The sequence below is a fragment of the Liolophura sinensis genome, chromosome 6 (genome assembly GCF_032854445.1).
Source record: "Liolophura sinensis isolate JHLJ2023 chromosome 6, CUHK_Ljap_v2, whole genome shotgun sequence".
In the NCBI taxonomy this organism is placed as follows: domain Eukaryota; kingdom Metazoa; phylum Mollusca; class Polyplacophora; order Chitonida; family Chitonidae; genus Liolophura; species Liolophura sinensis.
Window position 1 is genome coordinate 43675730 of NC_088300.1, and position 27779 is coordinate 43703508.

General features: G+C 37.8%; 2 protein-coding genes across 2 annotated transcripts in view; one reads left to right on the plus strand and one right to left on the minus strand.

Moving 5' to 3' along the window:
• The window catches only part of LOC135466625 (lipoxygenase homology domain-containing protein 1-like), a 46458-nt gene extending 40564 nt beyond the window's left edge, over positions 1-5894 (minus strand). Inside the window, exons 1-8 of the mRNA XM_064744215.1 lie at positions 5802-5894; positions 4558-4833; positions 3709-3855; positions 2813-2937; positions 2424-2582; positions 2007-2180; positions 1101-1266; positions 82-326 (exon numbers count right to left, since the gene is read on the minus strand). Coding sequence (XP_064600285.1) covers positions 82-326; positions 1101-1266; positions 2007-2180; positions 2424-2582; positions 2813-2937; positions 3709-3855; positions 4558-4732 — 1191 coding nt within the window. The 5' untranslated portion in view covers positions 4733-4833; positions 5802-5894. The remainder of the gene's footprint in view (positions 1-81; positions 327-1100; positions 1267-2006; positions 2181-2423; positions 2583-2812; positions 2938-3708; positions 3856-4557; positions 4834-5801) is intronic.
• Positions 5895-7127: 1233 nt separating this feature from the next.
• On the plus strand, positions 7128-27540 carry LOC135467243 (serine-rich adhesin for platelets-like). The gene is made up of 13 exons (XM_064745008.1): positions 7128-7230; positions 10591-10803; positions 10994-11082; positions 11494-14947; positions 15503-15651; positions 16446-16494; positions 17908-18013; positions 18820-18898; positions 19168-19320; positions 20576-20715; positions 21743-21894; positions 22732-22851; positions 24054-27540. The coding sequence occupies exons 2-13, from the start codon at positions 10596-10598 to the stop codon at positions 24653-24655; spliced, it is 5301 nt and encodes a 1766-aa protein (XP_064601078.1). The 5' UTR covers positions 7128-7230; positions 10591-10595; the 3' UTR covers positions 24656-27540.
• Positions 27541-27779: the final 239 nt, after the last annotated feature.

Genomic DNA, 27779 nt, shown 5'->3' on the forward strand with positions numbered 1-27779 from the left:
AATCCAAAACCAAAAGTATATCTAAAACAATTGTGTGGATATATCAAAACAATCATCACACCATCTCTTTCATAAACATACCCTTTCCAAGTACCATCCTGCTCCAAAACCAGTGTTGTCATGTTCTATCCGGACTTTTGTCATCTGCCCAACACTTTTCGCCTTCACCATAAAAACATCACTTGTGCCCCGCCGAAAGCACTTCCTGTGGTTATTCTTGAGGTGAATTTTGGGCGTGACACCTGTCTTACCAAATATGGTAAGAAAAACGTTGGCATCTGTCCCAGCAGACTGACAGTCACCTGTCACCGTGACAATCTCATACTCTGAAACCAAAATATGATTTACAGTATGTATCTCATTGAAGTTTTAGGTCATACACTGAAAGATATTCCAAACAGCTGTCAGATTGATAGTGGGTGGTAACTGGGCAGAAATCTAAATATCTCAACATTATGTAGCTCCCCTTTCAATAAGAGCTGGTTTTGGACAAGCAACATCAGTTTTAAACTGAAATCGATCTATGGATACCAAGTGACACAGAAAGTAAAACAAATATCCAAATATACATGTATTTAAAAAAGCTGTGTTCACACTGTGGGATTGTTAAGTCGATCAGTCAAACATGACTAGTCAAATGAAAATAAGATATGCACTATTTCATGTGAGTGTAGCATTTGACAAATCTCATTATCTCAACACTTATGACATCATCTTATGAGAGACATTTTTATTCCACTTGTCAAATTTACTTTGACAAGTGGATACAACAAACGTCGGGGTTGATGGAGTTAATGCAGCTGAGTAGTAAAATGGCAGAATATTCAAATACTAATCTGAGGTGGGAATATACAAAATTGTATGAATTTTGTTAGTCTCTATGTGTAGAGACACATTTGGCTAGCCCGACAAAATCACATTTGCTGCAAGTTAACATCAGGAATGAGAGGTCCATGGTGTGGAAAAGACCCAAGCTATCTCTGACATTATTTTGGTGGTTATAGATTATGGTATTGACTGATATTAATGGACTACAGAGTTCAATGTGATATTTTTAGGCAGACCCTCTTTGTTACAGAAAACTGAATTACACTGTCTACCTGTTTTGCTGGCTTTTTCAGGATAAAGCTCTCTGCTGGTTTGCTGATCAGAATGGAACAGAGAAAACCACTGATTGCATAAAAACAACCAGGACTTCTTTGTCTTTGTATTTACAATTTCCATCTCTTGTAGATACCAAGCTTCTGCCTGTGTCTTTGCTGACGTCTGAAAACACACAACACAACCTTGTTTTTTTACCTTCATTCATATTTAAAAAAACAAAACAAAATACAGTATTACAGCTTTGCATATGCATTTAGCTTTATGAGTTACGTGTACTTTAAACGCAAAAGAAATGCAAACACAGCAAAAGCCAGCAATACACATATAGCTTTGCTGTACCTGTAATCCAATCACTTGACAAACACATTTAATTCTAATTCAAACAAGATTTACAACTAAAGAGTGGTGGTCTAGTACAGATTGATCGTATAAAAAATACCATACTTTGTGCACTTTATGCATTTTGGATGTGAAGTGGGGTTTGATTACAGCATGCCTTGTACAGAAACAACAATGTCACATGATTGTTGTCTGACAAGTCATTTTTCTATCTGAGTGTTACACTACTGGACAACACCTCTACTTAAAGCTTTAAGAGCAGATCCAAGAGTTTGGTTCTTTCTTCACCCTTAAAAGTGTACATTGCCTTTCTTGTAGCTATTGCAGGGCTGCATTTCTAATATCAATATTTTTCATATTTTTAGTTACACTGTAAGAGGACAGAAATCCACACTGAATGCATTAGGGGTCATTAATACGATCTTTTGTCATACTCAACTAAAGGCAAAAATAACCTGTTATATGTCACATTGTACATATTGTTTGTATTTTGCTTCACACCCCTCTTCAAATCCTACAATGCATGGCAGAGTAAGGCAGCCATTATGCTGCGGGTTTATTACCGATATTTGAATGGATCTGATATCCCCGAGCTCTGGTCCTTTGATTTTAAAAATGTGCGTAGTTCCTCTGGAAAACTTGAAAGCCACATCCTTGGATGATTTGACAGAGCCTGCCTTTTTTGTGAGTCGTGTTTTTGTCAACTTTCCCTTGGTTCCCTTCATGCTGATCCACACCTATAGGAAAATTGAGATCGGTATCTAGTTCACTTCACTTCACAAATAGTATACAATAAACTTTTCACAACCTTCAAGAAGCTCCTGTAAGCCATATCCTGTACTTGTAAATTGACAAACATTTAATTGCTTGAATTTACATCTAAAATAATAACATCTTGTATAAGTAATTAAAATTTAAACTAATCACTCTAAAATTTCACCAAATCTAGAAGTCCTTATGCTGGAATTTAAAGCTCTTACCTTTGCATCAGTTCCTGCATTTTTCTTATCGGCAGTAGTTACAGAGACCTTATAAAGCACTTTGCCCTCCCCTAACACCCCTGAGCTTCCACGGCCATACCTGGCACTTTGCGTTCTTCTGGATCCCAGTAAGTTTGAGGTAGTTGATCTGCGGTATATCTGTGCAATATTAGATATCAGTGTTATAAATAGAAAAGAAACTTTAAAGTAATAATTTAATTATTATCACAAGTCACATGTTTCTTTTTCAATTATGTGTGCCTAAAAACCACAGAACATCAAGATATGCTCTAGGCAGGATTAACCTGTAATTTATATTTGATCTCAGACAATATGTAATAGCACATGCTTTCTAATGACGTATAATGAGCGTGTAAAACAATACTTACTGGAATATCCAGGGCACCAAATTTCCTTTCATAGTAGTCAACAAGATGAGGGTCATTGAGAGCATCATAAGGTATGCGAGAGTTCTTGTTTAATGTTGAATCAATAAATGCTTCTATTTTCCTAGCTGCAAATAAATTAAATTCTCATTAAACATCATATATATGTTGATTTGCATGAAAGAAATTTTGAATATACATATCAATTGCATGTACTTAAATAATACCAGGAACTTGGCAGTAAATGTTCCTGCCAACCAATGTACAATTATTGCATGTTGCCGAGTAGAACACTATGATTTGTTGGCGACTAGGGACAGTTTATGTCCAACAAGAGTACAGTGCAAGTTGTAGATCAATTGTTGAGGTAAATTTATAATAATGATATTTAATATAGCAAAGATATACCTTAGACCAACTCTGCGCAGATATACTGCAGATCCACTCTGCAACTGTTAGTTGTTTTATTATACCGAATAAGAAGTTGTGGACTTAGATGTGACAGGATATCGATTTTCATGTTGTGCTTTACAAAACCAGAAAGAATTTAAATGTGAAAAAAAATTAGCAGACAACGCACAAAATGAATTATAAGGGGACACAACTCATATCACCATCAAAGATAACGGAAACAGAAAAACTTACACGAGATCTAAACAAAATGATATATATGACTATAAAACTAGGGGAAACTAAAAAAAGGCTCAGGTATATCAGATGCAATACATGTGTACATTTCTAACCACAGACATCATTTATAATTCATCTTCAGACTCCCTTCTCTCAATTAAAATCATGAGAAAAACATACAATGTAAAATAGTAACTGTATTTCCATTAATTACTACATTATAGACAGACTTCCTACTCCCAATGAATCCCTCATAATTCATTTCTTACCTGCAAAGGGTGCAGCCCTTGTGGTAGGGGTATCGTAAGGCCGGTGGAAGAGAGAGTGGTGCAAATGGCGCTGTGATGTGCGAGGGTCATGGTAAGGCATCTGTCTCTGGGGCGGTATAGGTCCATTACTTCTAATAACATGAGGAGCTGGAAAAAAGCATGGGAAATTTACATAACATAGAAAGGGCTCCTCTGTCTGTGAATGGGGGTGGTGGGGGGTTAGCACGCCAGGGTGGCGCAATGACCTAGGAGCCTCTCACCAATGCTTATGCTGGCTTTCTCTACATGGGAAGGTCTGTCTGCAACCTGCAGATAGTTGTGGGTTCCCCCGGGCTCAGCTCAATTTCTTTCTTTTCTTTATAAGTGAAATATTTTTAAGTACGGCGTAAAACACCAATCAAATAAATAAATAAACTTAACATAGAAATTTATATAAAGCTGGCATATACCAAGACATGTATGCAAGCTGATCCCCTGATCCCTATAAAACTTCAAATAAATTAGACCATTCAGTAGGAGCACAGCCTCAAAGAAAGGAAGTATTGGTGTTAAAATCAATAGCTGAAACAATACACCTTTGCATAGATATCAATATTCTGCTAAGCATATTTTCATGAGAATATACAAGCTCTTAACTGTCTGTCAAAGTTCAGGAAACAAGATCATATACATAGCTAATGCATGAAATTTGCACAATCTTAATTATCTCTGCACATTGTGGATACCCAAAATTATCCGAAATATTGAAGACAGAACCTTTACAAGACTAGACATACCAGGCACACAATGCCAGTGTGCGAGATGTTTATAAAAGTCCTCAGTGTCCTGAACTCTTCAGTTTTCACCTACCTGAGTAAGGTCTTGGTCTTGAGATACTTCTGCCATAGTTAACCGCAAATGGAGGATGTGGTTCCTTCACAAGCATATGTGAGGACAAGGGCCCAGTTGACATGACCATACATCTCTTCACAGCCTCAGAGTTTGTGTAAGGCTGGGACATGTATGATCCCCCTGTGATACTCATTGTGTCTTCCCACAAACAGCAATTCTAATGACTTTCTTTCATTTATCTCTCAGTAGGTTATCAACATGATCCTCAGGCTCACATCACCAGTAATTCAATACCTTAAAATGAAAGCAAAAATAGTAAAATACATTCATAACTGATATACACATAAGTGACAAATCGACTATTGCTTGGTTTTCTATTGTTCTGGGGATGTAACCACACCCCTAATGCAGTTTAATTTACCTTAAATACCTCATTTACAAATAAGGTATCCAAGTAGTATCCAAAGTATTCTGCATGATCTTTGACAGCAATTAATTTATACCAACAATTAAGTCACCACATATTACAATATGCTTCACAAAACTCCAACAAAAAGCATCAACTTCCATAGGAAGCTGGATTCAAAGTTCAAACACAATAATGTATATTGGTCAAAGGTTTTAAACAGAAATGATTTAGACTGCTGACACATAATGTGGGGCTTCTGTTTTCAATAATAATTCAGTAACAGTAATTACAAGTCACTATGAGTCATTTTTTGATGTGAAAAATAGGCATTTTATGTTAATTAGGCCTAATCTTGTTCTATGGAGGCTTAATTGAATTAGTACCAGGACTTTGGGACATGACAGAGTGTTTAATATATTGCAGGATCATATTCAAGTAAAGAGTAAACTGTTAAACTATGGCATTTGGAAGGGATGCAATAAGTTATCACCAAAGGTTCATAACTTCTGTCATAGACACCTACATGATGTAGCCTGCTGTTACAACACATGCTAGTACCGGTAACATAATAAAACTACGAAGAATGTACCTTATTGCTATTATTTACAGTCCATTGTTCTAGTTAAGTGTAAAATGTTAACACTTCGTGTAGTTACATTTCTAGAAGATGTACAGTATACATGCACATGTATAGAAATTATGGTGCGTGGAATCTTACACGAAACAAGGCCAGTTGTACTACTAGTAGCTGTGATATTCAAAGAAGTCGTTGTTGTAACTGTTTTTCAAACTCGTCTCTTAATAAAGCACAGAGGCCTCGGTTATGACAATCTTATAAATTATGACGTCTTACCCGTATGTCTCTTCTTACGCTGTAAGTTACGGGAGACACGATCGGGATGATCGCTGTCATTTTTAGCGCATTATTGATGTCAGTGTACTTCTGTTTGGAAGCGTTGCCAACGGGTCTACTTCACATGCGCGCAAGTTCCCATTGCACGTAAAACTTGAACTGATCGTGTATGCGGACATTTAAATCTCAGTTCAACCTACTTACAGTTATCTGCTGAAAATCCAAAATCAAATCGTCCTGTGTATACATAGCTAGTCTGAGTATGATACACTAAAACATTCGCAATGAGTTACTTCATCCACCATTAATTTTTTTGCGTCAAGTTTGAACCTGTCCAAACCAGAAACTACAGGTGTCACAAAAAATCTGGGGCCGATTCCACAAAGCTATTTCTGAATTAAGACAAACTTCAAAACCTTTTTACAATGCATAGTTTTAGTTGTGGAAGTGGACATTTAGACACTTTTGTGTTTACCTAATACTGATGAGGTGAACAAAATATTTAAGTCCTAAAGCCGAAAAATAAGTTTCATGATCGTATTTCAATTTTTGACTTGTCAGAAATAGCTTTGTGCTGTTCACCCCTGATCTACCGCAGGTGGTTCAGCAGATTAACCATTAAGTATTCAATGCCGCCAGTAAATTAATACAAATTAACGTTTATACTTATCATAATAATATAACACAAAGGACAATGTTCTGAATATGTCTCACGTGGCAAATGTAACATTAATGATCAGATAGAGCAATTACTACAGACACATATGTAGGCCTATCGGTGCATGCGTGGCTACATTATCTCGGAATAATATTAAGATGGTACTAGCACTACATGTAAAAGCTACCTTGATTATGACAAGCCTGTTTGGCATAAACACATACTGGTGCATAAGAAGTACTAAAACGTCTTGAATGTCATATGATACAATATAAATTTATGTCTAGACGTTTCATGATACCACCCACAAACTGAAAAAGGAACAAAATTTATAATGATTTAGAGCTCTTTACTGTACTAGAAGCATCTCGTGTAGACATACGGCGTACACCTCCATGTACATACGGTGTGTACTAGGTAGGCCCTACGTCATAAAATTGCCTGCCATACCGGTACCTAAAAAAAGGTAGAAAAACAATCCTCGTGGAAGGGCTGTAATATTATATTAATTTGCATACCATATACAAGCAGTGGTACATTATTTTTTTTAACCACCGAGGAATACATTAAATTTTATTGTAGTACAGAACAAATTCGTTGCAAAGCCTTGGCACATTCCGCTCACCTAGCCCGTACCTTTGACAGATTCTGAATTTAGCAGCTGTCTAGTAAATTCTAATATTTGATCAAAACAAACAGTTATCTGTCATCTGCTAAAATGTAGTCTTTCTCTACTTCAAATCTGTGGGACAGGCAATGCTCAGTATAACGGTATGTAGAGTTTATTGTTGCATAACCACATTTTGTGTTAAATTGGTGATATATATGATCAGGAAGAAATGTTCACGTCTAAGTTAATGTTGTTGTTGTAAACGCCCTACCGCAAACTTGTAACTGAAAGTGTAGTACAACGCCTACTAGTTATGATCACTAGTAATGCTCATGTAGGTCAGTTGTATGCTCAATAAGTGATGTAAAGATTTTGTTCATAAGATGTTACAGGTTTATAGGGAAGATTCTACATTTATACAACACTAAATTTGATGACAAAACCTAAACCTATATGCTGTGTGCATATTCATGGCAGACTTAGACTATTTGATCTAGCGAAGCTCGTGCGGGATTGCTCTATTGTTAGGTTTGGCAAAATTTTATTCGGCCTAGGATGGCCCCAAACCAATGCCATAACGTATAAACCTGATGCATAAACCTGATGCAGCTCAGCTGTAATATATTTCACATGTCATTTTGAACTCCTACATTCGAAATAAATATTACATGTGAAATATATCTCAAGGGCCTTTAAAAAAGTTTACCATTTTACATGTTTCTAATCTTTTTATCATCCGATTTATCGCAAGTTTAAGATTATTTCCAATGCTCAAAGTGACTGGCTTTAATGCCAGCTGTTACATATTTGACAAAGGCCACTAAGTGTTTGCATCAAGTTTTTAAATGGAGCTCTATTGACATTGGTTTTAGGTTTTCCTTGGCTGAAGAAATGTGACATCAGAGCAATCAGACTTTGGTATCAATCTCTCATTCATGTCATACATGTTGGCATCTGAACTCGCTGCTTGAAAAAAAAATTTTTTTCTTTTTTTTTGTAATCCGCACTGCATAGATATGAAATACTGGAGCTGCATTGGCTGACTGTATTGTGACCATAATAGTTTTCACAATTTGAACTGATTAATGTTTTTGGTGGTGTTTCAAATATTTTCATTGTGCATATACATCAAGATGAAGGTGGCATGTCTGAATGGAGTTCCTACTTTTTTATGACTCTGACAAAGGTTTGTCATCTATTTGATGCAAATTAGTTGTTTATGTCAGCCATTTCCTCCACCCATAAACTTGACAGACCTGGTGTAAATGAAAAACACCAATCAAGCAATCAATCCAGTCATCATGAAATTATTTGAAACTGAAAGTACTAAATGTTGGTGATTAATTCAGGTTGTTTGACTGCCTGATACACAGGTATGGAATAAAACATGGCTTTCACATTTTTTAGTTGTAACAATGCCAAATTTACCTACTTCGTGTAATCAAGAAAACTTTCATGTAGGGGTACAAGTTTTGTTCACAGGCCTACCTACATGTAGGAGAACAAGATGGGTATTGATAACCAGGTTCCCATGGCAGTTTTAAAAAATTTGTCTTCATTTCTATGTTCGTCTGTAAATGCACGTTCCCTTGAAGGAGAATCCCAGTGCCTTTATTTTCAGTCTAAATGTTCCCTAGACACAATATTTTTGCTATGTTAGTATGTGAACTGCATTTAAAACAATATTATTTTAATTAGTTCCACTTAACAAAAAAATGAAAGTTGGACTGTCTGCCTGTCTGCCTGTCTTATCAGCTGCTGAGCGATGGTGATGTCATGCCATGAAGACCAGCTGAGATTATGTGTTGAAAAGCCCTGCAAAGTATTGACAAATCCATGCATTACAGGCCTACCCAGTGTGTTTTTCCTGAAGCTGTCGTATAACTAAGTCTGTAATTACCCCTACGTTTACACCTCTTAATTAGCACCCTGAAAATCATACAGGTAAAACAAATTTCACAAGAGATATTTTGAGAGATACTGGAGCTGTATTAGATGCTGGAGAAGTGTGTACAGCATATCAACCGGGTAATATGATGACTGATTTTTGGTCACATGGCAATCACTGTAGATGACACAAATGTGCTCCTGACTAGTTTGTCTGACACGCATTAGACATCCATCATCTACAGAGAGCTTTCCACATCCATATTAATATTTCAAGTCTATGACCATGATGACATTGGCTGATGCATGTGCCCTTCTAGATGGCTACGGAAAGTTTAAACCATCTATGTGGGCACTGCAGTGACACCTTGTAGGAGAACAAGATGGCTATTAACCAGGTTCCCATGGCAATTTTACAAGGTTTGTCATCATTTTTCTGTTGGGACTCACTATTGTCCTTCTGTAAATGCACATTCCCTTGAAGGAGAACCCCAATGCCTTTATTTTCAGTCCAATATTTGCATGTGAGAATATTTGCTCAGCGAATCTTAGGATTGCATTAGCATGTAGTACACATGTGGCTAATTGTGTGAAGTGATTTGCAAGTCAACGACCACCTCAGAGAGGAGTTGTTTACTACCATAGCATAGCTAAACATTTACTCAGCCATTCACAGCGTTGCAATTGCCACCCATAGTACACAGATATCGCTAAATGCATATCAAAGACCACTGCTCACAGTTTTGTCTTTTACCGCCGCATTGATTTACAACATATGAAGTTGCTGCTCTGCAATCTTTATGCATAAGATTTGCAGTCATATTTGTGACAGTATAAAAATTTTGGCCTCTCGTTAATTTAATGGATAGATCTTGCGGGGGCCTTGGTGGCTCAGTTGGTTAGCGCGCTAGCGCAGCGTAATGACCCAGGAGCCTCTCACCAATGCGGTGGGTGTTATTTCAAGTCCAGCTCATGCTGGGTTCCTCTCCGGCCGTACATGGGAAGGTCTTCCAGCAACCTGCGGATGGTCGTGGGTTTCCGCCCGAGGTCTGCCCGGTTTCTTCCCACCATAATGCTGGCCGCCGTCATATAAGTGAAATATTCTTGAGTACGGCATAAATCACCAATCAGATAAATAAATAAATAAATAGATCGATCTTGCGCTATCTAATTAGAGAATTATATGACAGTGTCATTGTACTTTATTTTGATATAGAAGTCAGTATTTAAACATATCACCTCAGTGGAACATTATGCAGTTTTATGAACAGCTCAATCAAGCGAGCTACCAGTGTTATATGAATACCTTGTTACGTATTGACCCATATTAAATTTCACAGGCTGGCTTCCTCTCTGGGCATATGTGGGAAGGTCTGCAGCAACCTGTGGATTGTTATGGGTTTCCCCGCGGGCTTTCTCCCACCATTGTGCTGGCTACCGTCATACTGTATAAGTGAAATATTCTTGAGTGTGGCATAAAACATCAATCCAGCAAATAAGTAAATTTGACAAATTAAATGTATTGTAGTGTGGGAAACAACTGTCTGGCACAAGAGAAGTCATTCTGTTGCTTTAGTCATTATGTTGTATTTTTAATACCATGAACAATACAATGTGCATTCTTTTGATTTCAGCAAACATGGACAATAATGATTGCCGTGTGTTAAAGATAAAGGAATTATTCAAAGAGCTACATACTTTGTTCCCTGACAAACCACTGAATGTGTTGACGGATGTAATCAAGAGCTATGAACCTCGTATAAAATGGGCCACCTCTAGTCCTGATGTGCAGACCAACAGCTATAATACCTGGCTACAGGCCTGTGCTGAACATTTTCTCATATCAGGTAAATGAAATACTGCAATAAATAACTTATATTATGTACAGTTATATAATGCTGACGTTATGATTGGAGTATTCTTTCCAATAAGCTAGAAGATTTTCTGACCTATTGATTAATGTTGTTATGTTTTTGATCAACTGGTCTCCCCAAATTAACTCATCACCGAACATGTTTGTTGTTCGTGTTTTAACAGCTGAGCAAACCACATCTCCTGATATACAGTATGCATGTACTTTGGGTCAAGCCCAGGAAGCAGTGACAAATGCAATGGTCCAACAAGTTGTAAGTACAGATTTGCCTCCCTCAACATTTTATATCAAATCATTGACAGTTTAGCTGACTTTGAATGGCTTACACATCACAGAGGTATTTACATATTTTAGCCAGCTGAAGTATTAAGGTGTCAAATGTGGGAAAGTTTGTTAGTAACTAGCCAAAGATCAGTTGTTTTATCTTGGACATGCAGGTTTCTTTTAATCATATAAATGACTGCTGTTGTATAAGGGAGAGATTGTTGAGTATGGCAACAGTCAACAATTAAATAAATAAATAAATTAATTCCCATTACCAATTCTGGTGGTCATGTTGAATTAGAATGATACACTCTACCTTATCTATTACATGGACTTATGCTAAAAATGTGTGGTAAAGTAATGGACATATTCACATATAATTTTCATGTATTTGTTTCAGGTGTTCATATTCCCAGACGCTGATGAAGACTGGGTCAGATCGACATTAATTTACTCAAAACGACGTTATGGAGACAACATTGTTGATAGGACATGTAACTATATGTTTGAAAACCCTTTCAAATACCAGAAGAAAAAGTCTGCTCCTGTTTCTGATTCTAACTCAAGTTTAAGTGGATCTGAGCAAAGCACAAGAAAAGATAAACAGAGCACTGAAAGTTCACTGCGTATTGATTCCAGTGTGTTAGGATTAGATTCCTTAAATGATGGGGACCTTTCTTCTCTCTTGCCTTCTGATTCTACGCAACCAAGAACACAGTCCTCTGGTTCAATACAAAATATTGGGTCAAGACCAGCAAGAACTATGTTGTCACAAATACCTTCAACATCTACTTTGCCCCTGATGACAGACCCAGAACCATCAACATCAAGTTCGTCACAAAGGTATGTGCCATTAAATTCTGATTTGGCAAAAATTGTGGAGAAAAAACCGTCAACATCAGGTTCTCTGCGGATTGATTCTGACTTGTTACAACTTGATTCTTCGAGTGATGAGGACCTTCCGTCTTTCTTGCCTTATGAGTTTGAAGCAGCTAGTTCAAGACCATCTGCATGTAGTGAATTGCTTAGTAGTAATCCAGAACCATCTGTGTCTGGTTTGTCACAAAATGGTGAGTCTAAACCATCAACATTTGGCTCACCTGATGTGACAGTGTCATCAATACCTGGCTTGTCACAGAGGGGTGAATCAAGACCATCAACATCCAGCTCACCACATGTGACAGTGTCATCAATACCTGGCTTGTCACAGAAGGGTGAATCAAAACCATCAACATCTGGCTCACCACATGTGACAGTGTCATCAATACCTGGCTTGTCACAGAAGGGTGAATCAAGACCATCAACATCCTGCTCACCACATGTGACAGTGTCATCAATACCTGGCTTGTCACAGAAGGGTGAATCAAGACCATCAACATCCAGCTCACCACATGTGACAGTGTCATCAATACCTGGCTTGTCACAGAAGGGTGAATCAAAACCATCAACATCTGGCTCATCGCAAGTGACACAGTCATCACTACCTGGTTTGACACGAAAGACTGAGTCAAAACCATCAACATCTGGATCTCTACAAATTGATTCTAACCTGTTACAACTTAGTTCTTCTAGTGAAGAGGACCTTCCTTCTTTCTTGCGTTTTGATTTTGAAGCATCAGTTTCTAAGCCAAGTCTTTCTCATGCTGTACACAGTAGCCGGCAAGAACCATCAGCATCTGGTGTATCTGAAAACGCAGATTCAAATGCATCATCAAGTTCTTCATCAGAAACTTACCCATCACCATCGTCTTACTCTACACAAATAGCAAACTCAAAGCCATCCGAGTCTAGTTCATCATCACTATCAGTTGGTTTGTCATTAAACATTGGGCCAAACCCTACCAGATCTGCATGTCCATCATCAGTGAAACATTCTGGAAGTACTCGAGGAGAGAGACATGGAGAGCAGGGAAGGAGAATTCAGCCATCATCTGAATTGTCTCATGCATCTTCTTCACATTTCCAGCAATCCATGGCTTCAGGTGATACATCATCTGTCCAGTGTCCACAGCTGTCCTCAACAGGACAGGGAGATAAGGGCAAGGTGTCTACAAAGAAAGTTGAATCTAGTGCCAAATATCACACCAAAGCACAGGCTAGATATCTCGCTGAGCACCTTCAAAGAAAAATGCAACAGTTAAGGTGTCTGCAGACACTGAATAGCAGCCCTGATGCTGTAAGCTCCACCTCATTACCAGTAAACAGGAAGAGATCTTCATCATTAGAGGGTTCAGGTACCCCAAATCAGTTCAAGCGGCGCACTGTATCGCAACCAGTTCTGCCGTCCGCATCATCAACATCATTAGAATTGGATCGTCTGGATTACCTGCTTTCTAAGGAGAGGTCCCATCTTGCTAGTAGCAGGAGTCAGTCTTCCACAAGCTCAAACACTGATCAACTGAGCAGTGGAATAAAGAGTTTCAAAGGACATCTCCCACAACCTAGTATGTATACCACTGTGGTGAAAGGAAAGAAACTTCTTGTGAAACGCCTCCAAGGTTCTCGTGCTGCATCGGGACTGCATCCAAATCATCACAGGCCTTATAATCGGGGCCATTTGAGAAATGCTGAGATAAATGTTCCATGTACAGTTCACTCAGATGCCAGTCTGTCAAAGGCAGGAGGAACATCAAGATCTGTTACACCTGGACATGGATCAAAAGTAAGGGATAGATGTGCTTCTGTAGTGCCAGCTCCTGCTTCAAGTGACAGAGCACCTCATAGGCCTGCACCATCATCTGATAGCTCATCAGTCAGCATGAGGGATCAAACATTGCCTGCTGAAAATTCCTATCATCTGACCATGACATCAACCACACCTAACAGTAGAACAACTTCCCCTGGTCATGCTTCTTCATCAAGTATGGACACTGCATCAAAAATGGACTCAGTCTTACTCCAAGCAATGATGAGACGTGCCAGATCATCAAAGTTGAGAATGGGTGTACCTCAAGCAAGATCCATTTCTGCTTCCACACCTACCAGGTCATCAGGATCAGCATCAGATGCCACATCTTCCACATTAACCTCCACCTCTGTGACACCATCAAGTGGAAGGACCTCTGTCTCGAATGTTTCAGGTAGATCTACAACTTCAAAATCATACAGGTCAAAAGATAGATCCTTTTCAGCTTCAACAGCTGGAAGGTCTCCAAGATTAGGGATATCAACACAGCATTATTTACCTTCAACTTCTTCAGCAAGACCTGGCACCCAGATGTCCTTATCAACTTCAGCTCCTGGCAGATCATCAAATTCAAGGCTCTCAACACAGCATGATACACACTCTTTACCTTCAGCTTCTCCCTTATCATCAACGCCTGGCACTAAAGTGTCTATGTCATCATTAACTCCTAGTGGATCATCAACTTCAGTGGCTTCAGCACAACATAGTGCCCCCTCTGCATCCATTGGGTTGGAGACTCCAGGGTCACATGAAAGATACTTCTCAGTGTCAACGTGTGCTAGATCATTAAGCACCTCAGAACTTACAAGATCTCAAACACCGCCAAGTTCTGCTCGATTATCAGGTAGGACATCAGCCTCAGTGCCTTCAAAGTCCTCAAAGCAAGAGGGCTCACATGCACCTGTTAAAGCCTCAACATCATCAGCCCCTGTTTCTGCTCCTGACTTTAATTCATCTAGTTCAGAGGGTTCTTCACTAATTTCACTGCCTAAGTCAACCTGCAATGAGACCTCCATAAAGCCAACGCCTCCTGATTTGTCAAGTGGTTCAGAAGTCTTACCCCGAGACATTGGTTTACAGAGTGTGACTTCAGGATCTGCTTCACCCCAGTCTCCTACGCCCAAGTCTCCGGATAGCACTAATAAGAACATTGTCATCATCAAGGAAGGTAAGATATAAACCTACGATAAATGACGTGGAATTTCACCTGAAATAGTGAGTTTTTATAGAGACAAATACGACCTTTTTCTAAGATCAATAGAACTTCAGAATCAGGCAAAATATGTGACTTGGCCACAGGCAAAATTGTAGGTCATTTAAACATGCTTTTTGCAGATAAGTATTATGTTCATATTTTTTTGTGCTGTGTATTTTAGTGATGTCCTGGTAAACATGTCCTGGATTTGATCTCTTGAAGTAGCTGGAACATTACATCTGGATATGTAATGTTATTTGCAGGTCTGCTACTTCATTGAAATTTGTATTCTGTCACACATATTTCTAGCATGAACCCTTGTCCTGAATTACATGTAACCTCGATTCACATTAACTCATGCATTCTCAGCAAAAACATAAGATACCAAGCTGAACTGTAATTCTGACAAGTTTGCGAATGTCAAACCAAGTACCACTGCCTAAAATTTGACAGTGGTGCAAATTTGTAAACGATGTTGTAGCATCTACTTTGATGCATGTACATACAGTTCGTCAAATTGTGTTGCAGATGCAACAAGTTCAGAATCCTATATATTGACATGTGAAAGTTGTTTCCTGAGTAAGGACCCTGAAGGGATGCATCAGTGTGGTGACGGCCATGTTATTTGTACCAAATGTGTGGAGGAACGGGCTAAGGAAGCACTCTCAGGGAAGACGGTAAGCAAGATCAACACGGCCATCTTCATTAGCTGCATTCCTAGTCATCGTTCATGAAATCCTTCTGCTCTGCCAGCAGGCTGCAGGTGGTCGTGAGTTCCCCCTGGTATCTTCCACCCAGTTGTACAAGTAATATATTCTTGAGTATGGTGTGAAAAACCAGTGGAATTAATAAATAAATAAAATCCTTTGAATAAAAGAAAATAAAATAATTTAAACATTAGGAATTATTCTAAATCTTCATAACAATCATATGATCACTAAATATTCACACCACTTCTTGGTGGAAGTGTCTGATAAATTTTTCTTTCTGATATTTGATAAAAAAAAAATAAACAAACAAGAAACATGACAAAAAATGATTACATGTTAAAGGTGAGCGTTCTTATTGTTACCAGTGGTTACGTACTAACACATAATGAAGTGCATTTTCCTGTTTTCACCTTGCATTTCGTCATACATTAATAAATGTGCTTCATGTATGTAGAAGATGTACATATTAACGTCATCTTGCTAGTTACCAAATTAGCTTACCGCTTGGGCACAACTTCTGTGTCTTTATGGGATATAATGTGCCTGCATCATGCAGACACATGGTTTTCTGTGGTAACGCATAGTTATGAATTTGGAGGACGGGTGAGTTATTAGGTTTGATTTTCATCCAGTATGTACACATAATAGCCTTCATTTTTATTGGATTAGATGACTGTAATCGTGAAATTTGTGCAGTGTATAGACCATGAATTGTAGAATACTCGATATTTATAAACTTAATATGTTATTTTCATTGCCAGTTTGCTGTACTTTGTCCTTGCTCTGAATGCATTGCCGTGGTTCCAAGAGGTAAGCCCTGGACATACGTGTAAATCCTTTGTGCTAAACCTTTTTGTGTATTTTTAGAAATCTACGCAGTCATGGCCTCGTAGAGGTACTAACTGGTAAGACCTGAGACAGCCCCAAATAATGATGTGTGTATTTTAGGAATTAAACTCTCTGCTACATGTAGCTTCTAGCATCAGAGTTTCCATCATGTTACAAATACCCAAATCTGCTGGCCTTACCTGCTTATTCCAAGCTCCCTGAATTTATGTTGTAGATTAAATACATTACTAAGGTAAACCATCGATAATCCCTTGTTGAAAGACATATAAGTTAATTACAAATATGATATGATAATAGGCCTCTGTAAATCTTGTAAGTAAATATATGTATGCTTGTTTGTACTTAACAACTGCAAAAGATAAAGGCGTCTCAGTAGTCCAAGAGCTAGCTGAGATTTATTTGACGTGAAAGCTATCAAATTTTTTACAGTTTGGTGGGGTAGAGGTAGCCTACCTGACTACAGAAATCCTTGTCTTAAGTGCAGCCAGTGGGTTATTGGGGCTCTTTCTAATTTCCCCCCAATTCAGTTTTATTTGACCTAGTGCCTATATGGCTAAGACCAATGCTACATTGTAAGGAAAGACACACTAATTATGAATCTGTAACTTCAAACAGAATTTTATAGTGGAAAGGCCGCTTAAGACAAAGACTGATTAGCGCTGATGAAGGATTTATTTGACAAAAAACGTATTACATTGAAATCAGATGTAAAATGTTGAGTATGGTGTAAATGGCAAGAATTGCCAACTTAAGACAAGTTTATGGGGTGAAAAGGTCACTTAAGACAAGGTCAAAGGTCAGTTGGCACTGAATGACCTTTGATTCTACTTTAATTGACATGTTGAGCCTGGAAAATGTAGAGTTTGATCCCTTCATCAATAATCACCTACATAAGACCAACTTATGTGGTGGAAAAGTGATTTAAAACAAGGTTAAAGGTTAGAGGATTCATCAGTTTTGTGATGCAACAACAACTCGACATGCATATGTATTTATTATACCTACATGTAGCAGTGGCTGCGGAAAGGTCTGGCAACAATTTGCGAATGGTTTTGGTTTCCCCTGGGCTCTGCCTGGTATCCTCCCACCATGATGCTTGCCGCCATTGCATAAGTGAAATATTCTTGAATACGGCCTAGAACACCATTCAAATAAATAAATAAATAAATTCATGTAGCAGTAACTTTGGAATAGTCTGTTCACTGATAATCTCTTCACAGATTTGTGGTTATAAAAGAAGTGTTCTATCTTCACACGTTTTTTTTTTTTTATTTGAGATGTTCATATTACAGGCTGTGATGTTTTTAAGAGGGTATTTTGGCCAGAATTTTACCTAAGACTTCCAATAGCTTGTGATTTGTTGGTGATTTTCAGATAACTTAGAAAGAGCCTTGCCTGGAATGATCCTGGACTTGCTGGATGATAAGTTGCAAACTCAGGAAAGTGCGCTATCAGACCCAGATAGGGAAGACTTTGTCAGGTAAGCAAATAAAGCCAGCACACTCATCAAGTTCACAAAGAGGGATAACTGCACTTGTGATACATAAAATACCCTCAGCCCTGGCTGGGAGAAATTAACAGGCAAGCAGTTATCCCCTCTCCTTCTTGCCATTTTGGGCAAGCAGAAAGCGAGTAAATCGGATGTTCTAATTTATTGTCGCACATGTGGAAGTAGCCTAGTGGCGAGTAACAGGTCATTTGACTTTAGATGAGAACAAGATGAGAGCTAGTGATCACATTCTGCTTTTGCATGAAGTTCACTATTTCTTGTTTTTGATATTCACATTTATGAACAACTGCTTTAAAATAACATGTCTGCATTTTGCCCTATAATTACCTCCACTGCATATTGATGAAGTAATGATTAAAGGCAAAGAAAACACTAAAGGGGTCTGCACGGTTTCCACCCACCATAATGCTGGCCACAGTCATATAAGTGAAATATTCTTGAGTATGGCTTAAAACACCAATCAGATAAATAAAAGAAATGCGTTTTATTAGATTGGAAAAAAAATGTATCAAAGGTAATTATTTGTTCCATTATTAAATAATAGCAAAAATTATATTTGATATCTTATATCTACATGGGATTGGTCAGTGGCCAATATCAAAGGCGATTTTCAGACAAATCTATTGTATTTTGAACTCCAGCTACCAAAAAGTATGCATTTCATAAATACTTAGGTGATTGTGGTGAAGCTTTTTGGGTAACTATGAATCCCTCAGTTTTCACAAATAAATCTGAGTAGTGTAAAATAGTATTTTCAAACAATAAATTCTCCTCAGGTGTCCCAGCTGCAGTTTTGGCACCGTGCTGAATCTTACAGTGAAAAGATTTGTCTGTAGAAGCGACAGTTGTATGGCTGTAAGTACATTTCTCCATGACTCCATGTATTGCCCTTATACCCTGACTTAAAATGTAAACTGTATTATTTCACACTGGTATTTATTGACACCTCCCTGTGTTTTACTGAATTATTTTTCATAAGCATTCCAAGAATAAATGATTCCAGTGTCATAGTAGGCAATTTTCTCACAAAATTCACAATAAGATTAGGAATTTTGATGATCTTGCATCCTGTTTGTCTAATTGATGATACCTCAATGGTCTTGATACGATGTGTCCTTCTCTAGGTGACTTGTAGACACTGTAGACAGGATTGGACGGGAAGGGATCACAGCCTGTGTGAGAGGGGCAGTAGTGAGGAGTCACCCCCAGAGGGAGCTAATGCTGATCTGTCATTGCAACTCCCGTCTCACTGGTCCACCACCGACATGAAGGGGAAGGTAAAAAGAACCATCCAGTGTTAAACACCTGTCCGGCTGAGTGTTCCATGTTGAGTGGTGCTGTGGGTGGAGGTTCCAGTTTACACACACACTATATGTTACTAGCTTCTCAACTTTGTTAGTCACGACTCAGGTCGGGTCATACCAAAGACTTTGAATAAGTTGCTTCCTTGCTTGGCACTCAACACTATGGGGTTGGAGCAAGGAAACAAAACTGGTTGGCTTGGTGCTAGTGTAATGTCACTGTTTGGGGTCTCATATCTGATGTCTTCGGCATGATAATTCAGTGGAGGCAGAACTTTGGTGGCATGGATTCGCTGTGTTACAAGAAGACACAGTATATATACACACATCTAATGATTCCTCATCGTCATGTGACTTAAAATGGTCAACTTAAAAGTTAAACCCCAAGCATTCATTCATTCATTTTGTTAGTCACGATATGGCTGTAGTTGGTTGACTTTTTGGTAAGCCATAATCATTCACTCTCTGACTTGCCTCTAGGTTCATGGTTTTTTGACACTCCTTATATACTCATGGTCATCCTCAGCTAGTGTCGACTGTAAGTACAACAGCCCTAGTTAGCCTAGCATAGCAGGTGTGGAGCAAAAAGACCAGAACCGTATTTCGCCTAAAAGTTAACTTTTTTGAACTGACCCATTTTGCTTAATTATAATTAATTCGTCCAATTTTAATGACAAAAGTACAAAAAGCTTTTATTTGCTTCCGAAGGTGAATTTATACATGCCAAATTTTAGGTGAAATACAGGATAATGGAGTTAAACAGAGAGAAGAATCCAGTAATCTGTATGGTTATGTGAAAAGCATAAAAGTTTGCTACTGGGTGAAAAAGACCACTTTTCTGGTAACTTATGGTAATGTAATACAGGTAACTAAGTACCTCTGTGATAACTATAATTGAACTACCGTGAGTTGTTTTTCTTTTTTTTTTTAATTTTGGCTGATTTAATTAAATGCAGTACAGTATTTGACGCTTGTTGAAATTGTAAAATTTCAACCAGGACTAAATTACACAAGTCGATTTGTCTGATTTTGATTGTTCTGTTCTGTTGATCCTGGTGAGACAAAAAAAAACCATATAGGATCATGTCTTTTCTGTTAAACACACTGCAGCTTGACTAGGGTTAACATGTGGTTATGGACATCTGCATATATTGTAATGTGCTGTATGGTTATAGAACAGTTCACTTTGAGCAAAAGTATTTAATAATTCTCTGTTCATTGACTATTGCAGATATTCATAAAGGAGCTTGTACAACCCAGTTCTCAGGAATGGGCCAATATCAGAGCATTGTTCTCAAAGACTCTTGCTGATGCTCACCTGAAGTACATACACAGAGTTCAGAATCCTCGACTGTGGAGAAAATACTGTGTGTAAGTACTCATATATATGCTATAGGTGAAGTTAATTACACCATCGCATAAATGAAATATTCTTGAGTATGGTGTAATACGTCAGTCAAATAAATAAATAAATAAGTTGAACTTCAAATAGGCTGTATCTGATATTTACTGAAAGGCAATAATATCATTTGATTAGCAAGTATGGGTTTTTGGCCAGGTATGGCCTCTTTAGTATTAAATGGATGTCTACTATTGCATGATGCCCAATTTAATATATCAGCCAATGACATTGCTTGCTATAATGTTAGCATTAAACCTCAATCAAATGAATTGTGTAGATTATGTGCTACTTTCTGAGTACCGGTAGTACATTACCCAACATTTATCCTTTAAATGGAGGCTCACATCAAGCATGGCTGTGAAATGCAAATTATACTGACAGTTTGTAAGCTTGAAACAAAGGCTGATAATGCCACAGTGATGAAATAATGAGGCAAATCAGTAACCTCTCCTGTCAGTAGATGAATGTCTGGGCATTGATAATTCAGTGACTCAGTCAAAATAACTATAGGACATTCTGAAGATGGCTACATGAGGAATGCCTACATATGACACCTACATATAATATGTCTATTATTACTGGTGAATATGGAAGTTTTGAGTTTGAACTCTTCTTCCTACTGTACCATGTCACCTGTCAGAAATTATTTGTTTATGTGGATGCTGTAATAGTTCCACTATATATCTGCATTAATGTTCCTCGTTTTGCTGTTTGTTTCTCTAAATTTGAACTTAATTAATTGCAATTTTAATATGTGTCCGATTGGTGTGCAGTCATTTACATCTGCCTCGTATATTGCAAGCTATTCCGGAAATAGAAATAGATACAGTGACTGTAATGTATAAAAGCTTAATGATGTAAGATTATTTTGTCTGCAGAAAAGTTGCCCTGAAAGGATGTCTAATAGCTTACAGTTCTGATATCCTGTGCTAAGCACTGGGACTGTTCTGTCTTCAAATTACGCATTTATCAGAAAATTTTTGCTTGTTTCAACAGAACCCGCCAGAATATGCTGGAAGATAATGGTGAGACACACCTTAATGAGAAAATTTTGTTCCATGGCACAGCACCTAGAGTGGTAGAGAGTATATGCCGAGAGGGTTTTGATTGGAGGATGTGTGGTCGCCATGGGGTGACGTATGGACAAGGTTTGTAGTTCATATTTTTCTGTGTTTGTCTTTTTGTGGTACACATTGTAATGTAAAATGCTGTTTTGTGGTACACATTATAATGTAAAATGTTGTTTTGTGGTACACATTGTAATGTAAAGTGCTGTTTTGTGATACACATTATAATGTAAAATTGTGTTACATGGTGCACATTGTACTTATTTATTTATTTATTTAATTGGTGTTTTACGCCATACTCAAGAATATTTCTCCGGCGGCCAGCATAATGGTAGGAGGAAACCAGGCAGAGCCCGGGGGAAACCCACGACCATCCGCAGGTTGCCAACAGACCTCCTCACGTACGGCTGCACATTGTAATGTGAAATGCTGTTTTTGTACTTGACAGTGTAATGTAAAATGTTATCTTTGTGCTACATATTGCAGTTTGAAATGCTGTTTGTTGGTGCACAAAAGTATCACACCAGTAGTGTACATGTAACACGGAAAAGACTTCATTCTGATTCTGAATATTTTGATGATGGTTGAATAAAATGCCCAAATGTTGTCTATAGATACACCAGTTATGTTTTACATATAACTTATCAGCAGCACTCCAGGATTTCAGATGTATCATTTTGTAGTGCATGTAACTTTGTGTATTGTTGACTATGAAATAAACCTAGACTGGACTTGATAAATACCAGTGTACATGTAGGAAATTATATGTATTACACTCTTTTGTATGAATTGCTGTGTGCCAAAGGAAATGTATTTTCACTGAAATAGATTTTTTTAAAACTATATTCATAGTTTCTGTTTAGGCATGGAAAGTAAGGCTGGTTTAAATGTAGACTGAGTTTTCTGTTTGCTTGATAGGAGCCTATTTTGCCAGGGATGCCGTGTATTCACATCGTTATTCTGCTCAGGTACAGCAGGGACCGCGAGCTCCCAGATACACTACACAGCCACTTGATGTGTGGCATCAGATAGCTAGAGGTACGTTGTATGGTATATGACCTTAGTTCTAGCCGGCCTCGGGTAAACTGTTTGTTTGTAGTTGTATTCAAGTGATCAGTTGGATGTATATAGGAGTATTAATCACTTTATGTCCCCAGCTGGAAACCGGTAGTAGACCACAGGGATTTGCAGCCTGTCAGTCATTCTGTATCACAAGTGATTTTTTGGTCCATAACTGGAAAGCACTGTGATATATTGCCTTCAATCCTTGTCAGCGGTAGGACATCAATCAGAGCGCAGCTAGGAATGGTTTTCAGCAATGTGTGTGAAAACAATATTGTTGCTGTAACATTATTTAACCGACTGTCTTTATTACTTGAGTGAAGGAACGACTGGGATTGGTTTTCATAGATATATGTATGCACACAACATACTGGCTGTTACAGCGATGTTTCTTTCCATTAGTTTAATTTTACCCTGACAATAACTCTTGAGTCCCTTTCAAACTTGGACGGTATGACTTCAAGGAGAGGACAACTTTCATCGGTTTTCTGTCATGTTTGTGAAACAATATGGCTGCTGGAGCCATCATGGTTACCTTGTCATTAAACTTTCTAACAGATTTCCTTGGGCAGTGATATGACATCAGTGCAAGACTGAGTGGGATTTTTTTTGAGCTACGTGCACACACTGTACATGTAGACATCCCTAAAACAACATGGCTCATATAAAGACCATTATCTATTTCATTCGTTAATATTACTGAAAGGGATGGCCATTTATCTAGTGACATTTTGGGAATGTGATTATCTAGTGCCGTTGATATTTGTTATAGCAGGGTACATCTGCATAAATATATGCCATAGTCAGGCAATATACATCGACTTTAGCAGTGTGTTTTCTTGTTTAACAGTGAAAATACATTTAACTCATTTGTTTGAGGCATTGTTTGAGCTGTAGTTTTTATCAGTGCTTGCTTTTCTCCACCCTTAAAAATGGCCTCTTACGTGTAAGTCAAATATTCTTGAGGACAGCATAAAACTGACATTATCAAATTAGTACTGTATATGCATGAATCAGTGCTTTCATGTGTTATGTATGAAAGAGATCATCAAAGAAACATAGTATTAACGGTAAATTAGATGCATTTACATGGCACAATTTACAGTGTAACATTATGGTGAATTCATGGATTTCAATGAGAAAATATGTAATTCAGGAGAATTTCTTTCATCTTGTAGGTTACAGGCAATTACAACGTACCGGTTCGGCGGTGTCTAGCCCCTCAGACAGGAGACCTGCACAGACAAGTAGTACAACCACGTCAGCCTACGCAGGGCAAACACAATACTCTCCTAATGTACCAGGTGCCTCAGGAAGTGGTACATCCACAAGTCTTGCTGCAGCAGCGGCAAATCATTTATCAGTAGCGCCCTCAAGACAGGTGACCTTGCAAGACCCGAACAGATATCTTGTGTCCATCAATATCAGCGGGTCAAGACCGCAAGCCAAAAGGCAGGTGATTGTACCCTCATCTTTGGTGACCAGGGCTTATGTGTCTCAAAACCCCTCCACATCTGGGTATAACACTATACAACCATCCAGCTCAACAGCCGAGGAAGAACCACACAGGCCTAGAGAGTATACAATGTTTGTTTCTAAAGTGCTGGTAGGACGGTCAACAATTGGCAGCGCAGAATATCGGAAACCTCCTCGTAATAACAGTTTTGATGATGGTCGAACATTTGATTCTTGTGTGGATAACCCTGATAACGCTCGTATCTTTGTGATATTTGATAGCTCTCAGGCCTATCCAGAATATGTTATTAATTATACAATATAATTGTGTTGTTTTTTTTATTTGGATATGGCTGGTTTGCTGTTTTGTCCTCAGTTGTCTCCCATTTAATTACTGTAATCCCTCAACTTTTTCTCATGGGTGCAAAGTGTTTTTTCAAGCATATTCTGAAGGCATTTGTAGACTGCTAAAATTTTACTTTTTGTGAAGCCCTGAAAATGGCCAATCCAACCAAAATCAAATTAAAAATGCACATAAATTGCACTGAAAATTGGTCTTTCATATGCAAAAAGGTTGAAGAATTAGAGTACAGTTGCTTCCTGCTTTTTGAGGGCAAACATTTGTGCAGCATATTGCTTGTCAATACATAAATTTGGCTTTCGCTGTTTTCTAGAGATTAGGTCAGGTGTACTAGTGAGACAGCAATAAGTTATTAACTTAAAATGATAGGTGAAGTCAGTCCTTCATACAGGCACAGGTCTTCCAGCAACCTGGGGATGGTCGTGGGTTTCCCCCAGGGCAAATAGCACCAGTCAAATAGATAAATAAATAAATTCTTACAGGCATAATCGTTGTGAAATTTTCTAACAGCAGGTGCATGTTTGTACAGTGGTCAACTGGCCCATATGTTTAATATTTTTGTTTTTTTTTATACTGATCTGCCTTGAAGTGTACTCTTCAATGACATATTTCTTACTGGTCGTACATGTATATACATGCAAATCGTTTTTAGGTTACTATAAGATTGAAGCATTCAAGTAGAGCATTGTTGTTGTTGTGACAGTCAGTCAGACTTTCACTAGTGAAGTAGTGGTTTCTCTCATTGTCTAAATGTGATCATGTAACTAAGTATGAGGTCAGACAATAATAAATGTTATGAAAAAATTATGCTTTGATGTTACATTTAACAAATATTGAAAAGTTATGACAAGTATGTAGATTAATTCGCTGTTTTTTTTGATCTTTGCATGATTGTACATAATGTTTTGTCTAAATACTGGATACATAGTGAATTCATTAATTATTGGATATATTGGTTTAATTCAAACTAGAAACGGCTGCGATATTGCCTATATGGCATTATACCATGATCATTCATTCAATCTAGATGTTAGGTTAAGGCGAATTTCATTTTTAGAACATTGTCTGATTCTCTTATTATATTTTGGACATATGGGTGAAGAGAGGGCAAATACAGTTCAGGAGAGATTGTTGCCATATACAATCTATACCATTACTGGACACAGCCACCGTTAACGGCTGCCCTCAGTATTCTTCAGTTCTTTTTTGTCCAGCACTAGTTGTGTGTGTGTACCTTAGAGAATGTCATGCTTTATTTGGTTTTGTTGGTATGTTTTGTGTGTTTTGATATCTAGTAAAGATAAGCACAAATTCAGACTGTAAAGTATGACACCTTGTAGAAAGTCACTATTGTCTTGTTCTCAGACTCGGGGAAAGCCCATGTTAAGTGAATGGCCAATGGTAAAAGCTAGGATATCAAAGAATGGGGCTGGCCAATTAACAGACAGACAGTCAGAATAGCTTATAGAGTTGGTTTGTTCAGCTGAAAACTGACAGGATAGTCAATGAGACTGGTATTAATGTAACTGAAACAAAGTAGTTTCTTTGTAAGTTAGTTTTGAGGTCAGTGATTTGCATATTGTCACGGTATTACATCTTTTGGAATGCATTGTTTCTGATAATAATCATGCAGACCCGTTTTAATAATGTATAGAACAATTTGTTAAACTGTGATACACAGAGTGACTGGGTGTCAAATATGGTGTGGAGTGCAGTGTGATAATTGGGCCACGTTATTCTCTCCATTTGTCAGATGTGACCGTTCTTTTGCAAAACTTGCCTATCTTATTTTCTTGGAGCTTCTGGGACCACTTTCACAAAACTTCGTAAATCAATTTTGCATAACTTTGCTCATAAATGAGGTCATCTTATGGCACTATAACCTAGACGTCTTTTACAAAAAAAGTTACGAGAAATGTGACTTGCATAGTTTTGTGAGAGTGGCCCTATACTATAGGTATGTGTTAAATTGTTTATAGCAGTACATTAATTTATTTTAAGCAGGAAAAAGTAGCTCAAATGCAAGACTGTATGACACTACAAACCATTGGCTCCACTGAAAGTTATTTGCCAAAGGTTGGTGTGTTTTTTTTAGGTTTCATTTACCCCACCATAAAACTGAACGCCATCGTACAAGGGAAAAAGTGTGGTGTTTAAACAACAGCCTAATGAATACCTGTACATGTCAAATAGACATGTATGGCTTCGGTTAATACACAAGCTTTTCACAATGTTACATATATCTATAACTATAGATTAAGGTAGAAAAAATTCATTTTATTAAAACTAAACTATTTGAGGCAGTTATATGCGAGCGGAATGGCATAAGAACTTTGTGTGATGTTTTTTTGTCAGATATATGTATTTTGACCGTTCATGTACATGGGGATTGAAATACATTTATGATGTAACGAGACGGTGACGACCTTTAGCAAAGGATATCTTCGCTTTACATAGCTTAACTTAAAGTGTTACATAGAATATAGAAAACTAATTAAAGATAATTAGATTAATCTTCTAAATTGTGATCCTGGGTGGGCTTGGGTGTCCAGTGTTGAGAATTAGTAATATTCTGTTGGTAGTTATACATGTATCTGTACTCAGATACTGCCGTGGTAAGAGAGAGGGAAGTAGCCGGAGTCAAGCCTCGACATCAGTTTGCTCTGGGACGTCACTTAGTTGTAACTCAAAAACTATATTGGTACGTGTCATTATTGTGATATTGTAACTATAGGAATGGATTAAACATGTATTGATTCCCTAGATGCCTGGCCTTGCTGTAATATTTTTAAGAGCTTGTGTGCAATTATGGGAGAATTTCGTTATCTGTTCGTGACAGTTATGTGTTGAAGATGCATGGAATGACGTGGAATGAATTGAAAACAGATTCAATTCAAGGTTTCCTTCGCCCATGAAAATTACTGCGATTATATACGTCACTGAAAAATTCTTGAATATGTATTAAAGAACAATAAAATAAATAAACACAGGAAAGCATGAGAATTTCTCAGGTGACGTAGAGATTTGGTCTCGGTATCCTTCACATGGTTAGGGCTCCAGGTGTTAGAGTGTAATCTTACCAACAACC